Source organism: Amborella trichopoda, chromosome 11, assembly GCF_054954075.1.
Source record: "Amborella trichopoda isolate Santa Cruz 75 chromosome 11, AtrichopodaSantaCruz75HAP2 v2.0, whole genome shotgun sequence".
Taxonomy (NCBI): domain Eukaryota; kingdom Viridiplantae; phylum Streptophyta; class Magnoliopsida; order Amborellales; family Amborellaceae; genus Amborella; species Amborella trichopoda.
The window spans coordinates 40,539,386-40,552,970 of NC_142346.1; the positions used below are offsets into that span (position 1 = coordinate 40,539,386).

At 34.2% G+C, this 13,585-nt stretch overlaps 1 protein-coding gene across 2 annotated transcripts in view; it reads right to left on the minus strand.

Annotated features, from left to right (window-relative positions):
- Positions 1 to 12,202: 12,202 nt before the first annotated feature.
- The window catches only part of LOC18436944 (putative DEAD-box ATP-dependent RNA helicase 29), a 32,081-nt gene continuing 30,698 nt past the window's right edge, over positions 12,203 to 13,585 (minus strand). For both annotated transcript variants that reach the window (XM_006847164.4, XM_088850763.1), the window contains one exon: positions 12,203 to 12,922. In XM_006847164.4, coding sequence (XP_006847227.2) covers positions 12,597 to 12,922 — 326 coding nt within the window. In that variant the 3' untranslated portion in view covers positions 12,203 to 12,596. The remainder of the gene's footprint in view (positions 12,923 to 13,585) is intronic.

A 13,585-nucleotide genomic window follows, 5' to 3' on the forward strand; every position in this document is an offset into this window, starting at 1 on the left:
CTGGGTATCCCCTTTCCTTTTTGGATATCTCACCAGATCCAGGTCCGGTTCTATGTTTTGGATCTGGCGGGTCGGGTCCGGGTTCAAATGGCTAGGATCCGACCCTGAATAAAACATACAAAATACATACTATACATATATAAAATAATATTTTTTTAAAAAATTGAATCCCGGATCTGGGTCCAAAAGACTTGGATGCAACCGGATCCAGGTCCATAAAAAACCTAGTCGACTGTGTCCCGGACCAACCAGACCCGTTGCCACCCCTGTCACCAGGGATACTATACTAGGGCCCTTCATGAAAACATAGACGCGTGTTTCTAATATTTTTGTGTATATGGATGGACACACTGAAGACAAAACACTTTGATACCTTTTGTAACATAGACACTTGTTTTCAAAAAAATTTCTTAAAATCTCACTACTTAAAATCATATATTTTGTTTTAAAATAATGTATAAATATATAGTATTTGGAAAAATCAATTTTAAAATGAGCAAATTGATATTTTTGACATGCATTAGATTTGACAACTCTATGTGCGACCATGTGATATGCTTTTTTGGGGAATGTTGAACTGGGTGCCATCTGGCATCATTGGTATGGTGGTGGTGGCACCCACCTGACCAGGGCCCATAGTTTTCCCATTACCTACTCTTTGATCCCTTCACTTTACCTTTATTTTCTTTTGATTAAGCGTTTACTAATGTCTTTGCTCTTCCCTCCTCTTCTTTTCATCTTGTGTGGTTCACTTTGGTGTTTTCATTCTTTCTAAGTTTTGGACTTAATTTTCATTTTTTTTTTTTACGTGTTTTGCTTTTTCTTTTACTTTTCACCTGTTTATTATGGATAAGGTTTTCAAAAAGCCTAGACTTTATTAAAACAAAATAATCCCTAACTTCAATTTCTCATCCACTAGAAAGTACTTTCGGCAATGGAAATCTCCATCGTGGCTCTAAAATCAATTTTCAACACCAAACAATAAAATTTGAAACTAAAAAAATGGTACAGATCTATGGACACATATTTTTAGGATGATATGGATGATCTAGATAATTTGTTACAATATATGTTATATTTAGAGCTTGAAATCTTTTTTATTTTTCACAACCATAATGTTCAAACCAAGATGATTGATGTAAAGATTTTCTAATGCTTGAATTGCAATTTTCGATGAGTTATGAGATGAGGCTTTACTTGTTTTACCATTTATTATTTCCCAATTTTTCTTTGTATTTCTCTCTCTCTCTATCTCTCTTATTCGTCCTTTCTTTAATGTAATTTTTTTGTTTTCATCTATTAATCTGTTTTACCTTTTTCTATTTTATCTTTTAAATTATTGTGCATCCTCATCTCCTCTTGGGGTTTAGTTATTTAAGTTTTTTCCCAGCATTATTTTTAGGAGCTTGTTTTTGGTCGGGATCTCTCTCTCTTCATGTTTTTTTTTTTAAATTATTTTTAATAAATTTTATGAGTTTCATTCTTCCTTTTTTTATTTAACTTTCTTCTCATTTTATTTACTTTTCCTTTCTTATTGGGATTTTTATTTAGGATGTCTTAAGTATGTTTCATTTCCAGTTTTATGCTTATTATTAAAAGATTTCTTTTCACTATTTCACAATGTTCATTATTTTGGGTATCACATTTTGGACTTTTAACCTACAGCTTTAGATTACCATTTTTCTCATAATCTTTAGGGTTCATGTTTATCAAGGGATATCTCAAGGTCTATTAGTTAGCCTTGTTGTACTTAGTATTTATCTTTGTATCAGTTTTCTTTTTCTTTTTTTTATATTGAATTTGCACATTTTACTACTTACCAAGTGTTCATGAGTTGTTTTTGTGTGGAGGATCCTTTTTCTTATAAAATTTGTGCAATATTTTCATCGATTCTTTTTAAGGGGTTGTATACAATGAGGCTATTTACCTTTAAGATAGGGAGCTCATAATTACTTATTACCATGAAATCTGACAGAGAGTCTCAACTTCTAGTTCCTTTTGTTTACTTTTCTATTTTATTTAATTATTTTATTTAATTCCAAATACACCCATTGATTTCCTAGTGTTCGACCATTTCCACCATATTTGTGGTCACAACTCTCATTATCAGTCTTGATGAAGTGGCGTAATTGACTTCTTCCATGCTTAGCATCAGACTCAAGTTAAGTACGTGCATTGGTCATGTCGGAAACTCAAGTTAAGTACGTGCATTGGTCAATGGCTTGATGTCGAAACCTTCTTTGGTGGTCCTCACAGAAATCTGAAAAGATAGGTAGGTCTTGATTGGTTTGTGGTCTTCTAAAAGATTTAGTTATTTCATGTTGCAGCCCACCTCAATTAGTTGGAAAAAAGCTTTGATGATGATGAACTATCTCGCGTGACAGTTAATTTTTCTAACACCAACAAACCTCTAAGAGGCAAGACCTCCAACCTTGGACAAAATTGTGGAAGGCGAGGCAGGTGTGGCATGGGATACGAGCGACTTAAGCTCGACCACCACATGCACGTAAGTAGGATAGTGGGCTAGATGTGGCATTGGATGAGTTGGAGTTAAATAGGCGGCTTGACTGTGACATTCCCGTTCAAATTCAAATAAACTGGCCACTAGCGACCATGAGTGGGCTGGAGAGTTGGCTCTGTGATGGTCATAGGCCGACAAATAGGTGTAATATTAGGCTAGGCAAGCAGTGCAATAGTAAAGGCTGACTACCATGGGAACCAGAGTCCATAAGCCCCATACCCAGATCCTTGGGAGGCATTTGGTTCAGTGTGCTTATAAGTTTATAGTGCAATATAAATGTGCTATGGCCCTTGACCCCTTTATTGTCCCTTGGTTTGTGTGTTGCTGAACTTGGTCTCCTAAGCAACTAGACTTAGGAGCCAAGACTTAATGGTTAGGCTAGCAAAAATGTCCCCATGACAGTGGTTATCAGAGCGAGGGCTCTCCAATTTCCAAACGGATAACTAGTACTACTATTATTGAACATGTGGCTCAGGTCGAGGAGTAAATAGACCATCTTCATTGGTTGGCTACTCATGTTGCCGCTATCGAATAGGATGCTAAGGCTCTCAACACAAGGCCATATGGATTGGTGCAAGACATTCAGAATGAGTTAGTGCTTAGGAAACCTGCATGGGATGGGGAACCTTGAGATTGATGTTACCATTCTTACTAACATGTTCAGTTCAAGGAGAACACCAAGGCACTAACTGAGCGTAAACCACCAATAATTCATACATACGAGTCCAAGTCATCTGAAGAAACAAGGATTACTAAGGAGTTAGATAACTTCCTTTAAGATATGGAGTAGTTCTTCAAAGCTCTTTATGCATGAGAAGAATATTGAGTGACCCAGACCACTATGTACCCCATTATGGATGCAAAGCTCAGGTGGAGGGCATGCATTGATAATGAGACAGGGCCTCCATTTGACAGAGCCAAGTATTGTAGCTGATGGCAGACCTGCAACATGGAGAGGTCACTTAATTGGCAGTCTAAGTGACCGAGGAGGTAGAGAATGACTTGTTGGTGCCAACCACAATTGAGGGACTCTCAAGGAATACATGGAAGTTATGCCCTTAGAGCTCCCCAGGATGTGCATCAATCACTGCATGCCCACTTCACAGTTGGATGAGCTAATAGATGTGGGGATGATCCAGTCATCGTATTATGTACTGATCTTGTCTCAAAAGAAGCATGATGACTCGTTGTGGTGTGTAGACTACCGGCCCTAAACAAGCTAATAGAAAAGAACCACTGGTCAGTGGCCCAGTAGATCAATTAGATAGGGAAAAAGTTTATATAGAGCCGAGGCTTTAAACAATCAAATTAGAGCCTACATCAAACATTTCACCAGAAGATGTTGTTTTGATGTCCAAATGTCCTCAAATTGATCATCTCGACCTCAAGATGCATGGACATGAGAAAAAAATGGATTTCAAGTTTTGGAAATAGTGCATCTTGTAACGTAGTTTTTGGACTGTCAATTCTCAAGATTTTCAAATTTTTATAGGTCTACTCTATCTACACTATTTTTGAAGCTTTAAATTTTATATCTAAAGATGAAAATATATTTTAAAGCTATCACAAAGATTTCCAGTATTGAAACCACATTTCTCGACACTATTTGAAGGTGTGCTTAGCTTTGACTGTTTAGAGCCTTGGCTTTGCACAAAGTGCACCCATTAGATAGATCCCATTTTCAAGATTTCCAAGTATATATAGATATGCTTGATCATCGGGAATTTTTGGAACTTTAAATTTCGTAATTGGGGTCAATAATATATTTTTATATCATCACAAGACTTTGCGGGTGCAAAACTACATTTTCGACACAGTTTTGAGGTGTACCTTACTTCAATAATATAAGGTTTAAAATGTTACGCCATCCTTACGAGAAAAATCTACACAAGAGTATGGTTTTGGACCTCAAAATTTGTATATATAATAAATCCAATCTAGCGACCTACAGTCCATTTTCTAGACAATCAAATCTAGGTGCTGGGGCATCCAAAACTTATTTTTTATCCTATAGAGTTATTAATATGAGATTCTAAAAGATATTTCCCTATTACTATTTTGAATTTTTATAGAACTCCCAAGCTAAGTTTCTTAACGAGTAAAAAAAATAAAAATTCTCCTTTTCCGATCCATTTTGTGCCTTCCTGTCCCTCTTTCTTGTTTACATGCAAAATTGAGATGGAAATCAACTCAAGGTCTATACCATTTTGTTATGTATCCAAACGTATTATTTAAGAATACAAGTAAAGATGTGGGTTCTATCTAATTACGATTTATGAAGATATCAGCCCCTATTCATCACAGATCGTCTGCAAGGCTGGCTTAAATCTATGTAAAACTGAGACAAACCTTTTAAAATCAATAGAGAAAACATGAAAAGTAAATTTTGAATATTTTAGAAATCGAGAAAGCAAATAATAAAGAAAATAATGAAGAATAAAAGGAAAAGGAAATTCTTCAAAGTCTCCAGGAGTTGGAGCCTAGATCAAATAAAGTTGTGAGCCTAGATCAAATCACATTGGAGATTTGTTGAACGGAATTACCATGCACTTCTAGGAATTTGGAATGCCTAGGAAAAAGGGATTTTCTTCTCTAGGGTTTGTTGCATTTGTAGAGGCTAAGTTTTAGGTCTCCTAAGGCTTTTAGGGTTTAGATGCTAAAGAGATCAAATAGGCTAGGTGTTTTTACCATGAAAAGTGGCCGAAATTAGGGTTTGATTTTGGAAGAGGGTTCAATTTGACTAGAAAGGTCTATTTATACGCCAAAGTCACCCAAAATAGGAAGGCCTACTTTCTTGTCTGGATTGACGCCATTTGCTTTGGAGTTGGGACATTTTTTATATCAAATCTTGTATTTGTTTAGCCCTGATCCAACTAATTCCAATATTTTCTATCTTTTCCCTGCTGGACCTGCCTATTTTGGGTGAAATTCTCCAAAAATGGGTTTTATGATATTCATAAGGCTGGACTATAACTTAGGTATGGATTGTAGCCTAGTATGTCCTATTGTTTATAGGACTAGTGTGGTTTTAGGGTTCCGGGACTAAAAAAATGAACTCATATTCGGAGGGTGTGTCTACATTTGTCCCTCTTTGACCATTCATATTTCGAAGAAGTGAGCAACAAAGAAGTGGGCACCTATGATAAGTGGAAACTTGAACCCCTATAATCAACCGGTCAGAGGACAACTGCCCACCAAATCCATCGGCACGTCGATTGCCATCTTGCTCAGTCGTCCAGGAGAAACTTCAAGGCTTTCCACAAGAGATTGAGCATTTTTCGAAAATTTTCTCCTGTTTTTGCGTGGGCTCCTTCGTGCTGTTGATTATACTTTTTTAAGCAAAATTGAATATGAAACCAAATCTGACTTTATTTCAGGGTTCCTTATCCCTTGGGTCTCTAATTTGAAAAGTTTTATGGTTAACACTGTCGGGCTTAGCAAGGATTCTAGGTCTTAACTTAGGAATGTTTAAGAAAGATTCATTTTTGTACCTTTCTTAAACCTTCTATTAGAATTCGGATTTAAACATTTTTATAATGAGGGGACGTCATCATCATTTTCGGGTGTGATCCAACTACTTCATTTTTTTTTTTAAGTATTTTTAAAATTCTTGAAAAAATAATGAGATTTTAGAGACTAGTGTCGGGTTTTAAAAAGATAATTAAAATTTTGGAAAACATCATATCTTTTTTCATAGTTATGTATTTTATTATATTTTTTATTTATTTAAGGGCTTTTATCTACCCAAAATTTAACTGAAGAGCTGCATTATGGAAAACAACTTTGAGCTGTGCCAACATATGCTGAGACTTTTTAGGTACGAGGAATCTCCGAGTATTCCTTGCCTCTATCTCTACAGTACGCACCCACCACAAGCTTTTTTTGAGAATGAACTATGTTTAGAAGATATGGTTTTCCTACTGTGTAACATGGATAATTTTACAGGGAAATGATATCATGTCACCCCGTTGTTATTATAATATAATGAAACTATTGTGATATTTATATGATTCAAAATTTTGTATACGCATTTTTTTCATCTCAATAATCAATCTCAAAAGAAATAAAAAAAAAAAAAAATTACACCCTATATCATACTCTCTTCATCTCAATAATCAATCTAAGAAAAATAAAAGTACACCTTATATATGGTCAAAATAAGTCCTCTCCAACAATGAATCTAGACCGTCCATTTGATGAATTTCAAGATCTAAGCCTTTGTGAATTCAAAATCAATTTTTTCAATTTTAACATTGTTATTCTAAAGTTATCTAAAAGTTTTGAAAAGAAAAAAGATCATTCTAAGACTTAGATCTAAACATCTCACCAAAATAGGCGGCATGTGTTAACTGGGCTAAAAAAAAGACTGGTTGTGCTTTCAATTTTTTTTTTTATTTTTTTAATTGTTCATTAGAATGAAAAGAATATGTATTTAAAAATTTGGATCAAACAAATGGCCCTAATATAGTTTTTTAATATTATTTTATTATAATATTATACAACCATTGCATGAAATCACTCCCCAATTTTATAATATTTTGTGTACTAACCAATGGTTTAAAAAACGGATCGGTGACCCGGATCGGGCTTCCAAAAAACCGATCAGGATCGGCGAATCGGCGATCCGGATCGGGAATCGGGTGAATCGGTCAGAATAAAGCTTAAAAAATATCCGAAAAATTATTAAAATTCATTATTAATATTGTTTTTTAGGAATTCAATAAGAAATGAGGGTACTCTATTAAGAATTTTCATGTTTTTGAATGAATATGTGAATATTGATATGTTCTTTCCCTACATGAACCGTCATTCAGCATTTAATTTACATCACACAAAAGGATAAACATATAATTATCATGGAATAAGTATATCAACATACATGGACTACAATGAAGCATAAAATTAGTAACATATGATCTAAAAATAAAATGATAGACGACGTTATTGTTTTTCTTGGTCACGCTGGTGCCATTGATTGAATTCGTTTAACAATTCATTGATTCGATCTAAAAACGAATCATCGATATTAGCAGGCGTCTGACTATTCTCAAATCCCTGAGTGTTAGTGTTTTGTTGTGTTCCCAATCTAAAATCCCCGAAGAGTGCCCATCCTTCATGCTCACCTGCACTGTCGTGCTCATCCCTACACTGTTGCTGTTGGGACTCGATATGTGAATAATATGGCTGGGATAGGGTGGCCTCAGAATCATCATCTCTCTCATTTTCTCTTTGAATAATATGGATTAAAAAAAAAATAACAAATTTTCAAAAAAATCGATCATGGATTAAAAAAAAAAATCACAAATTTTCAAAAAATTCTATCATGGATTACAAAAAAAAAATTGATCATGGATTAAAAAAAAAAAATCACAAATTTTCCAAAAATTCTATCATGGATTACAAAAAAAATTCGATCATGGATTAAAAAAAAAAAATCACAAATTTTCAAAAAATTCAATCATGGATTACAAAAAATTCGATCATGGATTGCATAAAATTCGATCATGGATTACATAAAATTCGATCATGGATTACAAAAAAAAACAAAAAATTCAATCATGGATTACAAAAAAAGAAAAAAACAATTCGATCATGGATTACAAAAAATTCAATCATGAATTACAAAAAACTCTATCATGGGTTACAAAAAAAGCAAAAAACAAAAAATTCAATCATGGATTACAAAAAAAAAAACAAACATTTCGATCATGGATTACAAAAAAAACAAACATTTCGATCATGTATTACAAAACATTCGATCATGGATTACAAAAAATTCTATCATGGGTTACAAAAACATAAAAAAAAACAAAAAATTCGATCATGGATTACAAGAAAAAAAAACAAACATTTCGATCATGAATTACAAAAAATTCGATCATGGATTACAAAAAATTCTATCATGGGTTACAAAAAAACAAAAAATTCGATCATGGATTACAAAAAAACAAAAACAATTCGATCATGAATTACAAAAAAATCGATCAAGTATTACAAAAAAATCTATCATGGATTACAACAAAAAAAAAAAAAAATTCCGTACGGGACTCGTCGATTCACTGTTCAGAGTCGCCGATTCCATACAGTGAATCGGCGAGTCACTGTAAAGAATCGTCCGGTTCTCTCTAGAACCGAACGATTTCCGATTTTTTAGCCGATACGATCCACTTTTTACGATTTTCGAGTCGAACCGGGCGAGTCCGGTTCGACTCGGCATTTTTTAAAACACTGGTACTAACACATCCAAGATGCAATACTCTTGTCAAATGCTCTATAAACTTAGAGCACTACCCAACATTTCTTTTTAAAATCTCACAATAAAAGTACTTTATGTTACCAAATAACCCACCTCTCTCTCTTTTCAAATTAAATGGTATATTGATGTGTTGTATCTAAAAGGAAATTTATAAAGTTGTTATTTTTAACCCTCGTATCCATATCCATGTCAACCAGTACATAACTTTCCAAACAAAATTGTAAGGAGCTAAGTCGCTTGAGTCCCGACCTCTTACCCCCAATGGTTGAATGACTCATACTAGCTGGGCCCACATTTTCTCTATAGGAAACCCATTCCCAGCATTTATCAACCCCAAGGGTTTGGAAAAAGTAAAGAAAAACATAAAGGGTGTGATTTCTATAAGGTTGCAACCGTAAACAATCCAATTAAGGCGCACCTCCAAACTTTATGATAATATGTAATTTTAGTGTAAAAAATTCTTAGGATTATCTGAAAATCTATTTTCATATATAATTATAGAATTTAAAAATCCAAAAATAATTAAAATCAAGTTGATCTATAAATATATAAAAATCTTGAAAATGGACGGTCTAAATAATGTGTTGCAAGATGCACTATTTTTTGAACTTATAAATTTTTTTTTTTTTTTTTTCATATTCATACATCTCAATGTCGAGATAATCAATTAAAAGGTTTTTCTACATTGAAATAACGTTCTCCGATGGATTTTTGAGGTGCATCTGTAATTCTACATTTTACAGTTGCAACCTTATATAAACTTTTCCCAAACATAAAACCGCCATAATTTTTTGAATCCTGAATTCTGTGTTTGATGAGTGCGGGATGTGCCAACAACCTAAAGACTGCTGGATCACAACCTTGATACCATGGGGGAACAAATCTGAATTTGCATTTTAAGAAAAAAATCTTAATTAAATTTTTGAAAAATTTGTTCATTTATATCTTTCACCATCATAAATAGGTAACATATTTAGCTCACCTCTTTTAGGGTTTTGAAACCCAAATATGGGAGGAACATTCATGTCTCAAATCGGAGAACTGTACAAATTCTCTAGGTACCAGTGCTCTACAAGCTAGACCGGGATCTTGAACCGGGGACCCAACGGTTCGGATATGACATGGTAGTACAAAATGCAGATCAATGAGTATCATAATGTTTGTATGGACCCCATCCAAAAAAAAAAAAACCAAAAAATTTAAAAGAATTAAATTGACATATGATTTTGAGGGAAAGATTTCTATGCTTTATGATAATGACTTGAGGCCTTGGCGGTAGTATTGCTGATCCCCATGATGAGATCTCAGACTTCATTTTCACCAAAAGATATCCATTCCTACCGCAGACACCCCCAAATAACACCTTCAAAATGTAGAAAAAAGGCTGAGGTCGTGGTGATAGTATCCTTATACCCAGTTACCTCATCGTGGAATCCATTCCTACAGCTAACGCCCCGAATTAACACATTCAAAATGTAACTCTCCAATCTATTGAAATAACAAGTAGGGGCTTGTCTTCCCCACTGAATTACCCAAACAAAAAAAAAAATTCTATATCTATGCTTCCCCTACAGCATAAAAGATATATACTTCCACTTTATTCAACCATCCAATTTAAATCACGTGAACCACTAACCATTTAATCAAATCCGACACCTAATTTTTCTTCTACTAACTATATGAATATGAAATTTGGTATTATTATCACCTCAATGAGATGCACCTAAATAAAATATTAAAAAAATATTTTTGATAAAATATAATGACCAAAATACCCCTAATACTTTCAAGGGCATTTTAATCATTTTATTTTATTGGAAATATTTTTTTTATATTGTTTTATAGGTGCGAGTTCAAGAAAGGAATGGAAGCTCATATATATATATATATATATATATATATATATATATATATATATATATATATATATATAGGGTGACATTGTGATTGAAGCCATCTAAGCCATCCATTTTAAATGGACAGTTGGATAGAGGTAAGTACAGAAATTTTATGCTATAGGGGAAGCATAGAAAGCTTGCCCTTATTTTCAATGGCTGTTGTAGATTGAAGATAATCATCTGTATAACAAAAATACGAAAGAACCCAGCATAAAGGCAAATGAATAATATGATTTTTTAGAACATCCAAAGATTTCTCAAAAACATAATGTACGAGAAAAATAATTTGAAAATCTACGTAAATATTATCTTAAAATCATGCAATACCTAAATAGAAGATAACACCACAACACAAAAACTAAAAAAATAGAATCAATGAATATATACATTTTTAAAAGGGTGCAGTTTGTATAGAGCCTAGGCTCTAAACAATCAAATTAGAGCCTACCTTCAAATAGTATCAAGAAATATGGTTTCGATACTGAAAATCTTTTTCATAGCCTTAAAATATATTTTCATCTTTATTTATAAAGTTTAAAGCTTAAAAAATAATGTAGATCGAGAGATCTATGAAAACTTGAAAATCTTGAAATTTGACGGTCCAAAAGTGCATTACAAAATACACTACTTCTAAAACTTGAAATCTATTTTTTTTATCATGTCCATGCATCTTGATATCGAGATGAAGAATTTGAGGATATTTGGGCGTCAAAACAATATCTTCTAAGGAAAGTTTTTAGGTAGGCTCGAAGTTGATTGTTTAGAGCCTCGGCTCAATATAAACTTTTCCCTTTTTAAAAAGGAGATCCAGCTTTGGTACATGGAGTGTCACAATCATTCTTGTCCGTTGAATTTCAAAATGGATGGTTGTAAGAGTGTCATTGACTAAACACAAAGTTCCAAAAAAAAAATTCTTGGACTTCATGCCTCACCTAAACCATCCAAACCACATCTAATGAGTGGGACCTCCATGTACAAAAGGTGAATAGTTTTTTTTTGTAAAAAATCCCATTTCCAAATTCAAGAATTCTTTTTTTAAAAAAAAAAATCAAAAGTTTTGACCCTACATCTCTTCGAACACGGTTTTTTTATCGGAGAAACTGTTACATATCTGTTTTTGAGCTCCAATGTGCACTCTTGCACAAATTTCATGAATTTTGGTTAGGAATATCATGTCAAAACAAAGAAATGGCAGATTGAGGGTTTTGCGCTAAAAAATTGAGAGCTTTTTTATCTTGATATTTGCCAAAAGCCTGTTTTGATTATAATACCTTTTTAAGGAGTTTTGTAAATAAATGAGAGAAACGATCTGGAACAAATTTTAGAGGATTTGGTGAAGAAATGATAGAAAATGAATTTCCAAATTTCGGTTTGTAAAGAAAAAAGAAGGTAAACCACCTGATTTCGGACTAGTAACGGTCCCCCATCAGTTCCGGTTCTGACAGAGAATCGGTCGATCTGCTCCCATTTCTGAGACCACGCTTGACACCATGAAGAATTAGTATCAACAGAGTTGATGCAAAAACATGACCAAAAACATATGTCCTCTTTCAAGTAAAAATCTCAATCAAAATTACAATATTTAATTCAAAAGAACTTCACAGAATACATAAATTGATAGATAACCAGTTCATCTACCTGCCTGTTAGTCCACAGGCCATCAGGAAAAAAAATTGTAACTCGTACAAAATTGCAAGACTTACCACTTGAAGAACTGAAAGGATACCCTCCACTCCCACCGTTGCCATATCAAAAAAACAAAACAAAAAAATCAAAAGAACAATCTTTCACCATTTCAATCATGTGCTGCGGTTGCCTTAAGGATTCCTTTCTCTGACCCTAAACCCACCAGTGTTTTTTTGGGGAAACATATCTCTAGGAGAATCCCCATGTGAGAAATAAAAGAAGATGCACTTAAACCTCATCTTTTCTTTCCTCTACCTTTGCCACCAGAGAAGTTACCTCTGCCACCAGATTTCATGTTCTGTTTTCCCCTAGAGAAGTTACCTCTGCCACCAGATTTCATATTCTGTTTTCCCCTAGCAGACTTACCTCTGCCACCAGATTTCATGTTCTGTTTTCCCCCAGCAGAGTCGTCGTTGTAGTGAGAAATCCTTGCAGCCTTCTGCTGCCTTCGCTTCCTCACTTGTTCAATGTCCTTAAGCTCAGAGGGCACGTTTGCATTCGGAATAGAACGCTTCATCTTGTTACCTTTGAAAGCTCTCTTGTTTCCACGCATTTGGTTACCTGCCGCCAAAAAGATCGTTGCAAAGCAGAGCAGCATTCAGAGTTATAAAAAGGATGCATCCAACATAAGAATCACTTTCAAGAATCTAAAATCACGAACAACAAACTGCGTAGTGCATTCGCTCTAGACCAGAATGACAATGGCTCATAAAAAATTGCCTAACCACAATACAAATTCAAATGTATCTGCCCCAATGATTAGACCTTCCAAAATGCAAACACACTATTTTTTCTTCGCCCCCTTAACACACACATACATATCCATAACACGCACATTTCTTTTTCCTGGGTGACAGCTGTTGATATCTTAATAAAGTCAAGGCTCAGGATTGATGGATCACCCCATTGATTTATAAAATAGTCAAGTGTAATAAGATGCTATTGAAGAACCTCTAACTGCTGCATATAGGAGAATAGATTGAAGTGGTGCGTCATAGCGTGCCAGAGAAAATCCTCGTACAAGTCTTGGAAACATGCCTTACTTGATATACGCACCTAGGTGGTGCCTCAACATGTGTCTGGCGTTTCAATCCATGTGCCTACCTTGGACATGCTTCAACTGATGTCAAAATGTTCCCTTAGAACAACGATAAAATGGTCATTTCCCTCACTCAAAGTTTTAAGCTTAAGAATCATACCAATCCCGGAATTCCAAATTTTTAG